An 18542-nucleotide genomic window follows, 5' to 3' on the forward strand; every position below is an offset into this window, starting at 1 on the left:
TGAATTCTTCTCTTTAACTACGGATTCAGTACTGAAAGTGTGCATGCTATAGTTGTTACTAATATTTTAAAAAATACATAAACCATAATATATTTGAAATCCTGGATTTGGTTCATGACGAATGAAGTACTGACACAAAGATAGGACAAATGTCTTTGTCTTTAAGCCAGGTCAGTGAAGTTGTGCTATGTGCGATGGTTGAAGAGTGTCAAGCACACAAATTAGAGACATGAGTATTGCAAAGCTTTCAGCCCTGCGAAATATTAGTGATAACTGGCAGAATTATATACAGCTGCCCCATGTTAAAAGAAATTAGGATATTAGACACAGTCCTTAGTTCCCAATTAAATAATTTTGCTGCCCAGCCAGAAAATTTTAATGCCATACCAACAGCAACTTAACAATAGCCAAGACACGTCTTAGTTTTGCTTTCAATACGAGCCTCCTTGTTGTTTTCCTTGCTTATGTTACGGTAATTCTGTATTGTGCAGAGGAATGAAGAAACAGTTCTGTAGCTACTGCTTATCAAGCTTTCATATTGCTAGGAAGAAAATTTAAAAGTAAGCAGAAAAAAGTTATACACTAAAGAATCTTCATTTTTATCATTTATATTTTTATAAAAATGGTAAATCAGCTTACTAAATAATATCAAGTCCAAAGTTTTGTATGTGATTCAGATAAAACATTTAAATTTATGTAAATAATGGAAAAGCTTCCTACTAGAATGGACTGGATAACAAATAGGCAATACTAGGAATACATAATATCCCATGCTGCCCTACTAGATGCAACAGGACTTCTATCTCCCCTCCTCACCACCAAAGGCCCCCCAAAGAAGCTCCTCTGAACTTCCTCTCCTTGCCTCTTTCCTGCAGGCCCCACCCACCCTGCTCCAGAAAGTTCCTCAACATTCTGGAGCAGACTTATGGAATACACAGGGGGTTGGGAAGGAATTCTGTTGCAAAAGCAGAATTCCGTTGCAAAAATGAGCTGACACTATTTGATGTCATCCAATAACAGATAGTCTTAAAAGGTAACTCATTTTGACAATATGGAAGATTCCAATTGGTTCAAAGTAAAGTGCACATTTTCAGACAGAGTAAAAGGCTGGGCAGATCTCTTGTCATTTGGCTGGCTAACAAGTAGTTAGCTGCAGACGCTGGTCACCCAACAGGTCAATAGGACATAAGACTACCTCTCTAACCTTGAGCTAGAACAGGCCTTTCCAAACTTTTCATGTTGGTGACACACTTTTTATCATTTCGCGACACAGCATCATTTCGCGACACAGTAAATCAGTTTTACTAGCAAGCCAGAGGTTTCCAGCCCTGCAAGGAGCATGGGGAGCATTTGTGTGACAAACCTACACACTGCAGCCGACACGCTAATGTGTCGCAAACGCACAGTTTGGAAAGCCCTGAGCTGGAGGCTTAATATTTCTGTGCCTTAATTCCCCATTTATTAAAATGGCATATTGCGCAAGTGTTTTGATTAGAAATTCATAGAATGCATACAAGTGTAAGCAGAAAAGATACAAGAGAAAATGAGAAACCCACAAGTGAAAAGGCTTGTTGCAATATTTTCTTCTCAAAATGGAATTCAGACACTATGTTTGCTAAGCACCTAGGTCAGAGAAATAAAACAGGCAAAACTATATAACAGGAAAAGTGGAAGTCAGGTAACATAATAAAGCAGATAACAAAATGCAGTGGGTTGGAATAATAAACAATGGGGAGCGAAAAGCAAAGAAAGAGGAAAAAGATCATACAACAAGAGATAAGGGGGAGGGGTAAATGAAGTAAAGGAGTTTTTATATTGGCTCCAAAATACAGACAATTGCACTGGAGGTTCAACATTGCAGAAGATACAGACATCAACATCAATTCAAAATATTGAAAAAAAGTCTAAAGATTGCATTCCTAAAAGTACCTAACTAATCAATTTCTCTTATATTAAATAATGGGAATAATTCCTCCAACAGGAGCTGAATTATTAACAAAAAGGAAATGTACAGCAAGTCAAGTATTATTATTTTTTTGAACACAATAATCTAAAAATGCCATGTTTTTCTACTATTTTATCTTCTTTGAAATGATTTTAAACTTGTTACTGCTAGATAGCAATTTTTGAAACTGTTATGATGTTTCACTGTATTGCACAATCAAGAACAAATATAGGGCACAGGGCTTCCAGCGCTGAGGCACAGGGACATTTTTGGCTGGGATCCAAAATATACCTCTTCTGCTTGCACATGCGCAGAATTGTGCCTCATCTGCAGCTCCCCCAACCTGCCTCTAGAGGCTCCAGAACAGTGTATTGCAGACTGAGGGAGGTGGTGAATAGATAACTCCAACCTGGTTTCCTAGAATCTAGCAACTGGGAAAGCAGTTTCCCAGGAGGATTTGAAGAAGAGAAACAGCGAGCAGTGAAAGTTTATAACACTCCACTCCTTCTCCCTGTTTTATCTCTGCTTTAAATCCTCTACTAATACAGGGAAAATTTGACTGAGAGAAAAGTAAAGAAAAGTCATGATTCGATAGGATTGAAGGAAACCGTCAGACACACACTATTGTTTCATAAGCAGCTCTGAGGTGAACGGAAAGCAAGCATGTCTGTGAGAATGTGTATTTTATTCTACAGATGTCTTAGGAGTCAGTTTGCACAGCCCAAGAAATACAAATAGGCAACTGATGGTGAATATGCAGCAGAATATATTTCTGAGACCAGCCTCAAGCGTCACAAGTATTTGGAAGTAAAAGTTTTCACAGGTTTTTTGCTAACTCAGGGCTGTACCTGTAAGCCCAAACATTTGGTGAAGAAATTTAGGACTATAGAAAAATGAAGAAGCACCCTGCATACAGTGGTAGTTAATAACAATGAATTAGAAACATATCTCAGGTGCTCAAAATTTTGAGCTAGACACTCCTTTATCATCTCTAAAAAAATGAGCAACCAAAACTTTGTGGATATTTATCACACTTTTGCAAAAAGTTGTATGGATCTATTGAGGCATATGAGGTCTGGAATGGAGTAGAAAATACTCTTCCTGAAGGAGTAGTTTTTTATTCAATAACTCCTTCTGTAAAATGCTCCCCCCACCCCCCCCCAAAAAAAATCCTTTGGAAAAACGAAGCCTATGGCCTGTGAAGTTTTGTTTTTTTGTTATGTGAAGTCCAAAACAAACAAGAAGGTTCAGAGAAAGAGAGACTGTTGAAGGTATCCTAAATGATGACTCAGGGTAGCTATTTGTTATAGTTCTTTTAGTGCCAATGGTTTTGGAGCTGTTTGTGGCAGGCAATTTGTACATAGCATAGCTCCAGGATGGGGGTTAGAGTGTCTTCATCTGTATCTAAACTAGATGAAGTATGTAGATGAGTTTTGTGGTCAGAGAATGATCAACCTATACAAACATATAAATATTGAGCTATATTAATATTGATACCATGGGGTAAGGAAAGCCATGAATCTAAATAAAACTGCTAGTACATGAATGCTAGCAATGGATAAGAAAGCCTCAAACATATGGCCAAGCTTTAAAAACTGTCAAGAAGTAATTTTAATGGAAGTAACCATTTGGAAAATAATTCTAGAAAAAAAAAATAGTATAGAATCTCTGGTTTATTAAGTTAGAAACTGATCTTTCTCAAAGAGAGCAAACACTGTTATGCTATGTCATAAATTATAAGTATATTTTAATCATTAAGAAATTTAATGTTTTGTTATGCCACCCACACATTTCTATTACCTCATACCCTCCAACATTTCTCCAATGAAAATAGGGACATCCCATTCCATAATGATAATTTTACTATTTATAACCCACAAATCTTACTGGGTTGCCCCAGCCACTCTGGGCAGCTTCCAACATATATAAAAACATAATAAAACATTAAACATAAAATAACTTCCCCATACAGGATTGCCTTCAGCATGCTCGGGGGGTGGATAACTCCATACCCTCTAACATTTCTCCAATGAAAATAGGAACATCCTAAGGAAAAGTGGGACATTCCAGGATTAAATCAGAAACCGGGATGGCTTCTCTAAATCAGGGATGTCCCTGGAAAATAGGGACTCTTGAAGGGTTTACTATCTCCATTCCAAGACATAAAAATGGTGTTATAGTTCAGTTTTCATAAAAAAATAATTACACTGAAAGGAAAACTTTTCTGAAAGGAGACACAGGTATGCAGAAGTTAAAGGCAGACTTCTGAAAACTAAAGGGACAATATGCATTCTCATAATTCTGATACAGTCAGACTTCATTAAGTCTCAGTGACTTAAGTGTGCCCATTCTAAGCCAGCAGCAGTCAATAACATGGCTTACTGACACAGTGGGCTGCTGGAGCTTACTGAGAGGGAGAGGGGAGGAGCTTGGCCCGGTTCAGCATGTGGCAGCAGGAATATCAGACTGCCTCTGCCATCATGCACCACACCCTCTCGGTAAGTGTCAGCGACCCACTGTGCCTGGAGGGTAATGGTGCCCCACTGGCGCTGCCTCCCTGGTCACTACTGCTCCAAGCATAACTAAGTCTGCACCCATTCCATGAGCCCTTATCAAAATTAAGTAAATGACACTTAAATCCTATTGAAATCAATATCACATCAGGTGATTTCATATTATAGATTATCAACCATTTTTAATCATATGGCTAGGCAGTCATAATCAAGTATACATCTCTACTGCCAGCATTTCCCATCAAATTTGTGCACACTTTGGACACCTGTTCAAGTTCTCAGATATAAAACAGGAATGCAGTACAATAATTGAAAACATCTTTAGGAAATGTGAAACACAACTCACACTTTCTATCTATTCAATTTAAAATAGAAAACAATTTATTTGTCAGAAAAAAGATTCAAAGAAGTATGTATGTTAAAAGATTACTTAGTTGGTTTTGTGCTTCTAGATCAAAGGTCTAAAATAACCTATAAAATACCCAATTTCTATTTATTATCCCTTAATATAAAATGAAATATAACATTATTCATGTATATAAAACATTAGGCTTTCCATATTATAGCTATGGAAATCTCTTACCTTTAAAACAAAATTCTATTAGAAATTCTTTAAAATATTCATATACATATTTCCCAACACTCAAATCAGTTAATATATAACAAACACAAGAACAATAATTAAGCATACAACGCAAAGTCCAAAAAGCTCAATAAAACTTAGCAGCAATCAAATAAATCCAAAACTGTCTGGAAAAGCCTCTACAGTCCAAAGCCTTCCAAAATAAATAAGTGTTCTGTTTTGTGCAAGCTGTAGAGAGTAGTTTGGGTTAAATTTCTCTCTCAAAATACTAGAACCTGGGGCCATCCAATGAAGCAGAATTTGGAAGATTCAGAACAGAAAAAAGAAAGAAACTCCTTCCACAAGACGTAGTGGTGGCCACCAATATGGATTATTTTAGACTAATTTATGGAGGATAATACTACTATAATAATATCTAGTCATGACAGCTATGTTCTACCTCCATTGTTGGACACAGTATGCCTCCTGAATACCAGTACAGGTCTGAAGAGAATTTTCAAGGACCCCAATAATGTTTGCAGGATTCAGGCTCTGAGTTAAGCTCAACAAAGGTTTCGACCTCATATAGTGAAGCCATGTACAGGGCCTGATTTACTGTACCCAGAATGGAGGCTCAGAATAGGCAAGACACTCTTTTAAGTACATTATTTCCAGTGTGTGAAAATCTTAAGAAAGCTACACTTTAGCATCATACAATTATGTGTGGAAGCTCACAGGCAGTCAGTGCAGCTGCCACCGACCTGGTTGGATGCTTTTGCCTCCCAAAATTTATCAAAAAGCAATCTGCAGCATTTTGTGCAAGCCATAACGCCAGAATTGTCTTCAAGAACAGCCCCACGTAAAGCACATTGCAGCAGTCAATCATAGAGGTTATGAAAGCATACATCTATGGATGTAGCATGGTACAGAAATTTAATAAATAATAATAATAATAAAATAATAATAAAAGGTAAGCATGGTCAGATCCTGGATCTCAAAAAAGGGACACATAGACCTAATAAAAGTCTATGTTTATTTAGTTAGACTGTGAGATTACTGAGTAAGATGTGCCTGCAGAGTGTTGCAGAGTTAAAATCATTTGTAGAGCAGTATGTGCAAAATATAACAGCATGGATTTTTTTAATCTGACTGCTGGATGGCCCAATGTTGAAGCAACACTTTTTCTCCATTTTAACACGGTCATTTGTAGTCATCTCACAGTGGTGACCCACATAGAAGTCAGCCTGTTTAATGCATGTAATCCCTTTTAAATCTCAGTTACCTAATGGTAGGGTAGGTCAATACCATGATGCACACATGGATTTATGACTTGAAGAGAATGTAGGGGTAGCCAATGTGGTGCTTCCTGATGCCTATGGCCTTATACTCCCATCAGTCCCAGTTGGCATGGCTAATGGTCAGGGATGAAAAATAAATAAAGAGTAGTAGTAACAACTCCACAAGATAAGTAAGATGATATATATCCATTTTTGTAAACTTAATGATTATATTATATGGACAAAATCTTAAGTTGCCCTTCTGAAACAGAAGAGCACCTCCCATTCATGGAAGGAATGTGACCCAGATGAGGCTCCCTCTTGCTCTCAGTGATGGTGGGGACTGGGGAAGTGATTTTCATTGGTTACCTCTTCCTCCTGCTGCCCCCCCACCTCCCATACTGATCTGGAGCATCCCCAGCACTAGAGCAGAACCTTAAGGGGCTACGGGGGAATTGGCAAAATCTCCCTTCCTCCTAACAGCAACATACCAAGTGGAGATCTGCTAATGAGAACATAGGAACCAAGTCATAATGTTTAGATACGGAGAGATGAATCTCAGATATCCAAAATGGGTGATTGGAAGAAAAACGCTAGTCTAGATAGCCAACGTAGAATCAAAATAAGTAATGAAAAAGGGGCAAAAAATGTTCTATCAGTCAGCTTTAGTCAATCCCTACTGGTTCAAGGTAAGTGCAAAAGAAAGGAGAGTTGTAAAAAATACCTTTGGAGCCTTAAAAATGCCTGCTACTTAATATGCAGTAAAAACATTGTTATTACAAAGTAAAGGACATGGGTTTATATAGTTTAGCGTCACAAAACTAATACCAAAGGGAAAAAACAAAGTAGCAAACACTCCCTGATTACCAAAATATGCTAGGAGGGATGGCCTTAAAAAACACAACCGCCCCTAGCTCTGAGCATGCTCTGATAGGTCTACTAAATCTACTCTGAGGCAGACCTACTAATGTTGTGCTATGGCTGTACGCTAATTTTTGTGTTCTGATTGGTGGGACTGCCATCATGACAACAGGAGGAGGCTGGAACCTGTAAAACTGCTAGGGCTACTAAGAAAATACATTTTAAAAACTCGGTTCCTCTGCCTGGAGATGAATGGGAGAAACCTCCTGGCCAAAGCAATAGTCTGGATCAGGCATGACTGAACAGTGGAGAGAGCTGACTGCCCAGAGAACGGGAGACTGGCAGAAATGTCTCCAGGGAGTTCCTCTAAGTTGAAATGAAATTTTGGGCAAAACTACTGTATATGTATTAGGCGCGGGTGGCGCTGTGGGTTAAACCACAGAGCCTAGGACTTGCCGATCAGAAGGTCAGCGGTTCGAATCCCCGCGACGGGGTGAGCTCCCGTTGCTCGGTCCCAGCTCCTGCCAACCTAGCAGTTCGAAAGCACGTCAAAGTGCAAGTAGATAAATAGGTACCGCTCTGGCGGGAAGGTAAATGGCATTTCCGTGCGCTACTCTGGTTCGCCAGAAGCGGCTTAGTCATGCTGGCCACATGACCTTTAGCTGTACGCCAGCTCCCTCGGCCAATAAAGCGAGATGAGCGCCGCAACCCCAGAGCTGGCCACGACTGGACCTAATGGTCAGGGGTCCCTTTACCTTTACCTTACTGTATATGTAAAAAACAAAACAAAAAGCTTTTGCCTTTTATTTTTTAACTGGGTTTTTGCTTCCATAAGCAGCGTTGTAATCCTAGGGTCAGATTATTCTTCAGGGGATGAGGCTGAGGATTTGGAGTTGGAATTGCCCTCAGGGCCAGTGGCCCTGGATGTACATACTAAACCAGAAGCACTTGTACAAGAGGAGCCCATTGTGCCAGTACCTCCTGGGCCTGAGGAGGTTGTATTGCCCTCCTTGAACAGCAGTTCAGAAGCTTCAGTAGAGCCATTGCCTCTTCTGCTCCACTGGAGTCAATAGCTGCTAAGACTAGTTGGGTCCCTTCATATTCATAGAATTTCATGGAAAGCAGAACTAGCGACTGTGGCACAGCTCCAGCTCCTATTTAAGGCTCTTATCTTTTTTTCATACTTTTTATGACAGAATATGTTTTTTTCTGTCAGTCTGCACTTTTTATGGTCATGCCTATTGCCCCTTAAAACACGTTACTGTCTAAATGTTCAGCTGTCATCTGCCAATTGATGTATTTTCCTTTTTAGCAAGAATTCTCTGTATCTTTGGGTTATTTTACAAGACTTCACTATTTATTATATTTACCAAATATCTTAATTTTTCAATAGTTCATCATGAGAAAAGATAAAATGGTTTGACCAAAATAGTTTAGTTAACAAGAAATTGGATTAGAAAGCACAAAGTCTCTGCACCATTTTTAGCAGATTACTTCTCAGTAACCTGTCCAGTTTTTTGCACAGAGGTCACATTGCCTGGTGTAGGGGGAGGAGCAATTGACAAGAGATGTGTGAATAACAAAGGATATATTTTTTACAAAGACTAAAATCTTTGACCTAGTTAGTGATTATCATTTTCAAACTCCGCTCCTCATTTTATATCTAAAATTAGGATAGCAGCAGGATGAGAAATTTAATCTTCAGCAAATTAAATTCCCCATCATGCTCTCTGAAATAAGAATTAGATATAGCCTTTGGCTAGATAAGTAAGCCATAGTACAAATATTTAACAGTAAAGAAAGAGACTTAGTCATAATGAACATTATTCCCCATTTTATTTTCCCCAGTCTTACTGAAGAATAGCTATACTCACTTAAAACTGGTGCAATGAAATGGAAAGCAAGACACTTTGTCGGAAATGCTTAACCCTTCAAAGCCTGCTACAATTTCCCCCCTGTTTTTGGCTACCATTGCCAGCAATTCTACTTTAGATTTCATGCTATTATATTTATCAGGATGTATTTCAAAGATGTCTGGCAAATGCAATTTCAACGAGTTCAACCTAACAAGTCAAAGTGATCTCAGGGCTAGTTTATACACGGAAGCTGTCTGCTTTCCGTTGCTCCATACAATTCTTCCCAATCAACCCTTAGTGTGAAATTGAAGAGAGATACAACAGCATGTACAGAGCTGCAGACAGATACAGCCAGCAGTGGTAAGCAGCGATTTCTCTGAGAATACTTGCTGGACAAAAACCTGACATGATAGTGAAAATTACTGCCTTCTACTGCTGGCTATATGTATTTAGAGCTCAGGTCACAGTGACATTTCTCCATGTGCTTCTGTACCAGGGACAATCAAGATAGATTGTACAAAAGGGAAAGGGGGGGTGGGGAGAAGCATCCTGTTTGCATGAGTGAGCTGGCCGTTACACTACTAATGACCTAGCTACTACAATAAGCAAAAAACAAAAACCCCAAAATATATTAAATTCACCTATCAAAATTAACAAGGGATTTCTCTTAAAAGCAGTCATTTTTTTAATATCATGGGATGCCAAAAAGATAAAATATCACATACGTGTGTGTGTGTGTGTGTGTGTGTGTTATATATATGTGTGTGTGTGTGTGCGCGCGCGCGTGCGCTACATCATAGCTGTAACATCCCTGAGGCTCTGTACCCAGCACACTCCCTTAAATCCACCTCTGAATCTGTGTGTGTGTATAGATATATATAGATATAATATAGATATATGTGTGTGTGTTTATGCTAAAACTTTGACATTTACTCAGAATGCAGCTTTAATTAGGTTACAAGTATCTCTCCAAGATGTAATTTTGAAAACAGCATAGTGCATCAAATTATAAACCAGATAGAATTTCGTAAAGAAATCATGAAGCAGTTTTCCAGCACTCCTGATTAAATTTTACCATACAGGTTTTTTCTGAAAAGAGGAATGAAACCGGTAAAAAAGTTCCAGACATTTGAAATCTAATAATTTTCCTCTGACATATAAAGTGGACACTATTTAAATTTCACTTAACAAGATAGAACCTGAAAAAATCCTAAACTATCCAGTCCAAATTCAGTATGAGCAGGAAGGAAGGAATGTTCTAGCATTCAAACAATGCTTAATGGAATTCTCAAGTGCATGATTTCTCTAACTTACACTCTACTGTCACAAAAATCAAGCAGTACATCATCATAACATTGGTTCACTTGGTAGTATTAACGTATGTCAGGAAGTAAGTTAGCCTATCTATAGCAATAGCAGGACAATTCAGAGTTTATTTAACAATAATAGTTACAACGTGCTAGAGCTTTTCAACGGATAAAAAATAACAATCCCAAACTTTTCTGAACAATCCAAATGTTGGCATTGAAGGGTTTGTTTTTTCTCAATAGTCTAAAAATAATTGAAACCTGGAAGATTTCAATCACCTTTATTAGGTACTGGTAAAGAGAAGGCATTGCCCCCAGACACACCGTGCTGATATAGTAAGATATAAAATGTTCTATAAAGCATTCACTGCTCTAACTCAGTGAATAACAGAACCCTTGAGTCATGGATCTTCTTGCACCAAAGGCTAAATGCAATCTGTGCATCTCCTCTCCCTTTCCCCAGCATAATAGGTTAAAAGTCAACACAGGGCATCTGATAGCAGATAGCCACTTGTAATTCTCCAAGCTGTCCAATCCAGCACTGCTATTTGGCTTGGGCATGCATATGTGGTTACAGGTGGCTCTGGGAACTTTTGGAAGTGGCTGGTGAGGGACATAAAGATTTAGAGATTGCTGGGAAATTAGAGGGAAAGGAAAACTGGAACCATGTGGTATCAAAAATTGTGGGATCTTAGGTCATTGGTACTACATGCTCTGCATGTAGAAAGTTCAAGGCTGAATATCCAGCTTCTCCAGCTGAAAAACTTCAGTGTATCTCTGCACAGCAACAATTGACAAAAGGAATTTGAAACATTAAAATTCTGCTTAAACTCAGCTTCTAAAAATGGCACCTTTTGTATCAACGTGTTTTTCTACACAGAGAAATTAAGGCACAGACCTCAAGAACTGAGCCTATAGTTTTTACTTATCTTGTTCACTCAAGTTTAATAAACTTCCAAGTTTCCCCCCAATAATAGTATTTCAAAGTATGTCTCAGTTTATTTTGAACCCCGCTGATGAAAGAAACAAATTCAAGTGCAATTTAAAGTTCCAACAAGATTCTTTAGGAAACCCATTTTATATTGTCCACCAATTCCTCTAATCTGTTTTAAGATAGACATGCAATCAGTATTAAATGCCAAAACATTGAAACAAAGATAAGTCAGTGGCTGGGTATGTTACTATGACTTGCTGATACAAAATAAATAAATTCGGTAAAAAAAGTTAACTGCCAGACACTTGCAATCATTTTAAGAATCTGGGAACGACAATCAATTAGATAAGATGGATTACTTTTTACCATTTCCTTTATTAAACACTGCAATATTGAACAAGTCAGAAAGAAAGGTTTTTGATATGATATGTACCAATTGAATACAGATGAGGAATTCACTTGCTAAAATAAATTATATATTTACTGCTCTTGCTAGTTGCCGAACTTTGCTACAAATATATCACACATTGAGTGTTATACCAAACATATTGGATCACCTGCATAAGTAAAACCAGTCTGAAATAATACCTAAAATACTGACTAGTAGTCTAAAAGGTTGGCATTAAAACTTTCTTTCTATGTAATTTAGAATTTCCAAAGAGAAGGCAGCAAGTATCCAAGTTAAATAAACATTGTTTGGCTTGAAAGTGTTTTAAATATGCTAAGATGATGCTGAGGCAGAGAAATGCCACAGATCAAGAAGTCACAAATGTTTTTGCAGAAGCATACTATTAGTCTAGTTCTACTGATTCAGGGGCAGGGTTAACTGCACTTTCCTGGGGGAATAAAACACTGTAAGGGATTCATGACTAGTATTGCAATAGAGAACAGACAAGCACTTTTAGATATAAGAAACTTTTGCATAGAATTGCAGGCTTAACGGCAGTGGTTCAAAAGAACAGCAGCCATTTAGTCAAAGAACTTTCATACCCTCTTTCTTCTTTCACACTATTGCTTGGACAGCAATGCATGTACAAGTGAACTATCTTTCACACATTTATCAGTCTCCACAGAGTAAGTTTCCATGCGAGCAGCAGAAGGCATTTATCAACCAGACAAATCACACATCCCATGAGTATTGGACAGGCACAGTACTTACTTTTGGTGTTGGGCAGGAAGCAGTGGAGAGGCGAGAGGTGGCCTGTGCACGAGGAGATTCTGAAGGGGTAGTGCTAAGTGAGGCCGTGTCTCGTGGAAGCACCTGAACACCACGAGATATGATGGAATCTGGAATCTAAGCATAAAAATAAATTTAGTTAATTTCACACTGCATTATAAAATGGCTCAATATCAAAATATTTATTTTCAAAATAGACTATAGTGCCAGCTTGAATAAAATATTGCGGGGGCCCAGGTAAACCTCACCCTGAATAATCAATCACATGATGCAGTGCACACACATCATTCAAATCAGAACTCCCCATCAACTTGGAGAGCCCCAGCCCCCTCAAAACTTTCATGGGGGGGGGGAGCGAAGCCCCCATGGCACCTAGGAGTTGGCTCCTATGGAGCAGATTATCATTTTCCTCCCTCCTTGTAATCAGGGTGGGGGGCACTAGACAGTCTTGGGGTTAGGGCTCGCATCCTGTCCGACACAAATGCCTGCTCATAGGGCTCTAAGCCCCCTTTGTTGACACCAGTCATCTCTGAGTATATTTCTATGTGAATTAAAGAAAAATGGTAGCATGTTGCCCAAAGAATTTTGAGGGAGTGAGAAGTTACCCCGAGGAGAGCTAATGGGTAGAGAAGCATCATGCTGAACTTGAGAGTGGAGCTTGAACAATAAGCTTCTGGTTCTTCAACTCTTCAAAAATATTTATGAGCCATTTCTTTACAGTGCATTTGGGATCCCTTCTTAATTTAATTTTTAATTTAATATTTACAACCTGTCTTCACCCCCTTTTAGAATAGAATAGACTTTTTAGAATCTAATATAATGATAATTATATAGTTTCCAGCATTAGTATTAGTACTAATTAGTACCATCAGTACCAGGAGAAGAAGTAGAAGTCCTTAACCAGGATCTGGAGGTAGTAAAGGACTGAATGTTTGCAAAAAACTGAAGCTCAATCCATAAAGAAAGGAAGTGCTATGGGTGGATGGTTCCCACGTCCAGAAGCTGGCAGAATAACCAGTTCTTAATGAGGATGCACTCCCCTTGAAGGTGCAGATGTGCAGTTTGAAGGTACTTCTGGACTCATCATTGACACTTTTGAGAGACTTGGTGACACCTATACCCAACTTTGGCTGACGCACCAGACATTTGTAAATAGGGATCTCCTGGCTGTGGTTACTTGTACTCTGAGAACCTCCAAGCTAGACTATTGCAATGGTCTACCATTTAAGAAGGGATCAAAAGAATATATATATATATATATATATATATATATATATATATATAGCACTATTAGCTTGTGCAGTTTTTCAGTTTTGTGAAAATCTGAGGGATCAAAAGAAAAAAACACACACCCAACTTTCTCCATTCAGGAGTACACTAGAAATAGTTACAAGCACAGATGGAAAAGAAATGAAAGCACTGAGGAAGTAATGAGCATGGAAAGGGGAACTGCCGAAAGTGATGATCGATCCACCCACCAAAAAACATCAAAACAAATTGTCTGTGACTTTGCATGGAGCAGTTTGGAGCTCAGTTTCACCAAATCAAACTATCCCCATATAGGGTAAACTGAAATTTACAGGGAGAAGGCATAGAGATTGATGTTGTTTGAGGATAACATCACATATACTACACATATTAAATGTAAATGCAAACAAGCTACAAATACACTAAACTCTGATGCAGGCAAGCCCATAGTCTTGCCCTTGTGGAAATCAGCAAGCAGTCCCTCTGTATGAAGCCTCAGAAGCACAGCATCCCCCCCACCACTTGAACAGGAAACTGCAATGGGAAGAAGCAGAGTCCCTGGAGGAGAAAGGAAAGACTAACAGGTGTGACCAATGGACTCCATACTGATCAGTCAGGGACTCAGAAGGGCAACAGGGGTTCCCATACTAGGCAATGAACATTGCTGGTATATGGGCTGGGATATGGCTTCACTTAAGACTAATTGCGCTGCTTCTACTTTACTTATATTTCTTACACAAATATGAGGCTAGGAAGAGCCTTTCTTCTATCTGTATGCTCTGATGAAATGTGGGGAAAGCCTGTGTTTTATTTTTCTGTGCAATTCAGGGGTTCAGAAGTAGGGAAAGCTGCTTTCAATAGCAGTTTCTCTCTTAATTTTGGTGGGCAGAGGAGGGGGGCAGGGGCGCCGGGTATAGGGGGTGCAAGGGGCTTCAGCCCCCTCAATATTTTTAAGCAAGGGGCTGATCCCCCCCTATTGAGGGGGCTGTCATCCCCTACTGCCTCTGGATGATTTTTTGCCCTCTGCACCCCCACAGCAATTGCCAAAAAATTGTGGGTGAAAGATATAAACCAAGGAATTAGGGTCATCTAGTCCAACCCCCTGCAATGCAGAAATATTGACATGATTTTTGCCAATTTGTCCATCCTTCTGCAGACCTCAGTGTCACTTCCCATGCTGTTCCAGAAGGCACTTTATGGAAAATATTTTTGAGGGGCACAGTGGGCTGAAGGAATAATTGAAAAAAGCCCCCACCTGTAGGAACACCCAGTTAGTGGAATTCTGCTGCAGGCAAAGCTGGAACCAAGCCAGTAGTATTCAGATCCTAAAAGCACCTTTGTTTGTAAACAATTTAGCCAGCGATTTCTGATTCATATGTTAATATTCTAAAGAAATTAAGTTAGTGAAAACTGAATTTAGTAAATAGATTTCTTCTTATTTCTTCTATTTTTGCTCTCAGTATTCTGTTTCTCCAAGGAAATATTCCAATGATTTTGAGTTAGCTGACTAAATCTTCTACAGGTTCTTTATGGATGCTTGTGAAAACCAGAGAGTAAGGGGACATTTTTACATTTTCCCTAGGCTACTCCACAGTATTGGGCAGCTCAGAGAGGTAAACTCACATAGCTGGTTTTCTCAATTTCCCTTAAGAATACAAAAACCCTATTAGACTTTTATAAGTTTGTTGAATTATTCCATTTTTGCCACTTATATTTGTAGAAATGCTTACATTTCAAGCTAAAATCATATCTACATGTGGCCATTACTGATTTTTTTTTAATTCCAAATTTCAGTTTTACCATTATTCTGAGAATAAGGCTACTTTTATTAATGAGATTTTGGAAAGAAAGCCAAGTAAGTGACCAGCAACAGCAGAATATGTCTGATAACAAAGGAAGAAATTAGCACAATGAAATTAACAGTGAAGCACTCAAAAGGGAAGCACTGTTTAAGCCTTGGGGCATGAAAATAAGGCACCCGTTTAATACAAGTGAATGGAGATGAAGACACACTAAGACGTTTGCTCTATAGAAGCAAATGACATACTTCAGGATAAAAGCCTTCAAAATGGTCAATTAGGTCATGAAAGAAACTGGTGTCTTCCCTATTTCTCTTATGGGATGCTCCTCACTTTTTCAGGAGTTGGTAGAGTGATTCTGCCCAGGATGATAAGCTGCTCACATCTCTCTCTTTTCAGCTCCACTTCACTGCTTCCTCTCTGTTCCATTAAGGCATATATTCTAGGATAATGTACCACTGAGTTTTCAAGTCACAAATTTATTGCCCAGTAAATACAAGTGAGATGGCTAGCACAAGCACTGAGGAAGAAAACCATCTGCAAAAAGCAGGTGGTGGCAGCACCAGCTGCATGACTTCAAAATAATTTTTAGAGCATGCATGGGGAACCTCTAGCCAACGGCTCAAATTTGGCTTTATTTTGGCTGTTTCTCCTGAAGCCACACACACTGCTCTCATACACACACACTGGCGTCATATGATATCAGATGTGAGGCAGGTAAAGCCACAGCTGCAAATTAAGAGCTCCGGAGTGCTTGAAATATGGCACCAAATGGAGCTCCTGCAGGAAGATTATCCTTGCTTTTAAGCAATAAAGTTTGCAGCTATGGTTTAAATTCAAGCTGGGGCTACAAAGCAAGAATCAGGAGCACACTCTGAAGTTTAATCACTTGAGTCATATGATGTCATTAGTGTAAGGCTAGTATCAAATAAAATAAAAACTAACCTGCAGTACCATTATCATCATCATCATCACATCATCACAATCATATTTCTATACCAGTGTTGAGTTATTAGGGGAGGGGGTAGTATTTCTGGTGGGGGACACATTGTGCTCCTTCTGGGGTAGTTTGTCCACCTTTGGTCTCTACCCCGCACTCAGCTCTCACCAGTGGCTGCTAGAAGCTGTCAGCATGCAACAGTGGCCACTCCCCGGGAAACAGCTTCAACTGGCCAGCTAAATCAGGTGAGGGTAGTCAATAGGTCCCAAACCCTCAGTGAGTTAAGGACTTCCCTGCATATGAATACTAGCTCTGGCGGATTGAGTGGACAAGACCAGTAGTGGATTCAATGGTCAAGAAGTTACTGCACATGCTGTTGTAGAGGGAAGTGAGGGGCAGATGGGGTTCGCCAGCCTGGGAAGGTAGCCCATCTAGGAGAAGGAAAACACTGATCCTAAACCTCTGCTGCCTTGCGGCTATACTCATTCATGATAAAGGCTTTGTTTTGGGAGTAAACCCTAAGGAAACATTCATGCTTGTTGTGGGACATCTTTGCGAAAAGACAAGGCTAAGGAGTAAATGCTACACAAATCTGGAGTCCCTAAGATGGTTGGATGGCATCTTGTATGCCTCCTTCCGGCAACTCCTGTAGCCCACTTTCTTTGGTGCTCAATGAGGCTGAAAGTGGGGTCTTGTCATCTGGGCAGCCCAGGGCTTCCATACACACTTGTGTCCTGGATAGGTCACAATGCAGGAGGAAACAGTTATGAGTTACTGGTCTCTACAGTCACAGCAGGCACTGTAATTCTCTAGCGGTTTGACTTCAGTCCCAGGTAAAGGTACCCCTGCCCGTACGGGCCAGTTGTGTCCGACTCTAGGGTTGTGCGCCCATCTCACTTAAGAGGCCGAGGGCCAGCGCTGTCCGGAGACACTTCCGGGTCACGTGGCCAGCATGACGAAGCTGCTCTGGCGAGCCAGCACCAGAGCAGCACACGGAAACGCCGTTTACCTTCCCGCTATAAAGTGGTACCTATTTATCTACTTGCACTTAAGGGTGATTTCGAACTGCTAGGTGGGCAGGAGCTGGGACCGAACGACGGGAGCTCACCCCGCCGCGGGGATTCGAACCGCCAACCATACGATCGGCAAGTCCTAGGCACTGAGGTTTTACCCACAGCGCCACCCGCGTCAGTCCCAGAGGCGCACTCTATTGCCTCTTGAGACAGACGGATGCCAACAACATCTGAGGATCACAGGGTGGTTTACAATATAAAAACACAAAACTACATACCATAGTAACAAACAAAAAGAATACCACCCCAGTTTAAAAGGCCTTGGATGGTTTAATCAGCCAAAGGCCTAAGAGAAGATGAATGCTTTTGCCTGGTGCCTAAAGATATGTAACGGAAGTATCAGGCAAGCCTCCCTGGGGAGAGCATTACACAAGTGGGAAGCCCATTGTCATGTTGTCATCCTCTGAACCTCGCATGGAGGAGACACACATAGAGGGGTCTCAGATGATGACTGCAGGGTCCAGGTTGGTTCATATGAGCAGATAAGATTCACATAAGACTTTTATATTTCTTTTCGCAGTAACCTGTCAAAAGTGGCCTGCAGAGGCTAGGCCAGTTCTGGATCCAACCTACTGGTCAGATCAATTTCCCTACCTGCCCCTGCTCTACAGCTCATTGGGAAAACCCCATCATATAAAAATTTGAAAACTGTAAAAGAAAATCAGTAATTTCACAACATAATCGTCTAGTGACCAGTCCTCTTATGTTCTTGCTATCATCTTAGGCTAGCAACCTAATTACATTAATTTGGTCTACTGTTACAAGCAATTGAACCTGAAGATACTAGGACAAACTTGAAGGGATATGTACTTTCATATTTTTTCTGCTACTAAATTATCCAAAGATTAGTACAAAATAAAAACTAACCCACAAAATAAAGTCCTTAAGATGTTATCTCTTTCTGAAGCTATGAAAATTTGAAGCTGTTTATCCCATAGCTGTCAACTTTTCCCTTTTCTTGGAGGAATCCTATTCGGAATAAGGGAATTTCGCTTAAAAAAAGGGTTACGTTGATAGCTATGGTTTATCCACATACAGTATATACTTAAC

The 18542-nt window shown here is 39.7% G+C and overlaps 1 protein-coding gene and 1 long non-coding RNA gene across 23 annotated transcripts in view; one reads left to right on the plus strand and one right to left on the minus strand.

Moving 5' to 3' along the window:
• Positions 1 to 18542, minus strand: part of GPHN (gephyrin) — a 231005-nt gene that overhangs the window by 65633 nt on the left and 146830 nt on the right. For all 22 annotated transcript variants that reach the window (XM_081020644.1, XM_081020627.1, XM_081020624.1 and 19 more), the window contains one exon: positions 12415 to 12549. In XM_081020644.1, the coding sequence (XP_080876770.1) occupies positions 12415 to 12549 (135 nt within the window). The remainder of the gene's footprint in view (positions 1 to 12414; positions 12550 to 18542) is intronic.
• Positions 14214 to 18447, plus strand: LOC308485667. Its single transcript, XR_013990669.1, has 3 exons — positions 14214 to 14543; positions 14617 to 17252; positions 17618 to 18447. It is a non-coding gene; the product is annotated as an uncharacterized lncRNA (long non-coding RNA).

This window comes from Podarcis pityusensis (genome assembly GCF_964106645.2).
Source record: "Podarcis pityusensis genome assembly, chromosome: 1".
NCBI classification, from domain to species: domain Eukaryota; kingdom Metazoa; phylum Chordata; class Lepidosauria; order Squamata; family Lacertidae; genus Podarcis; species Podarcis pityusensis.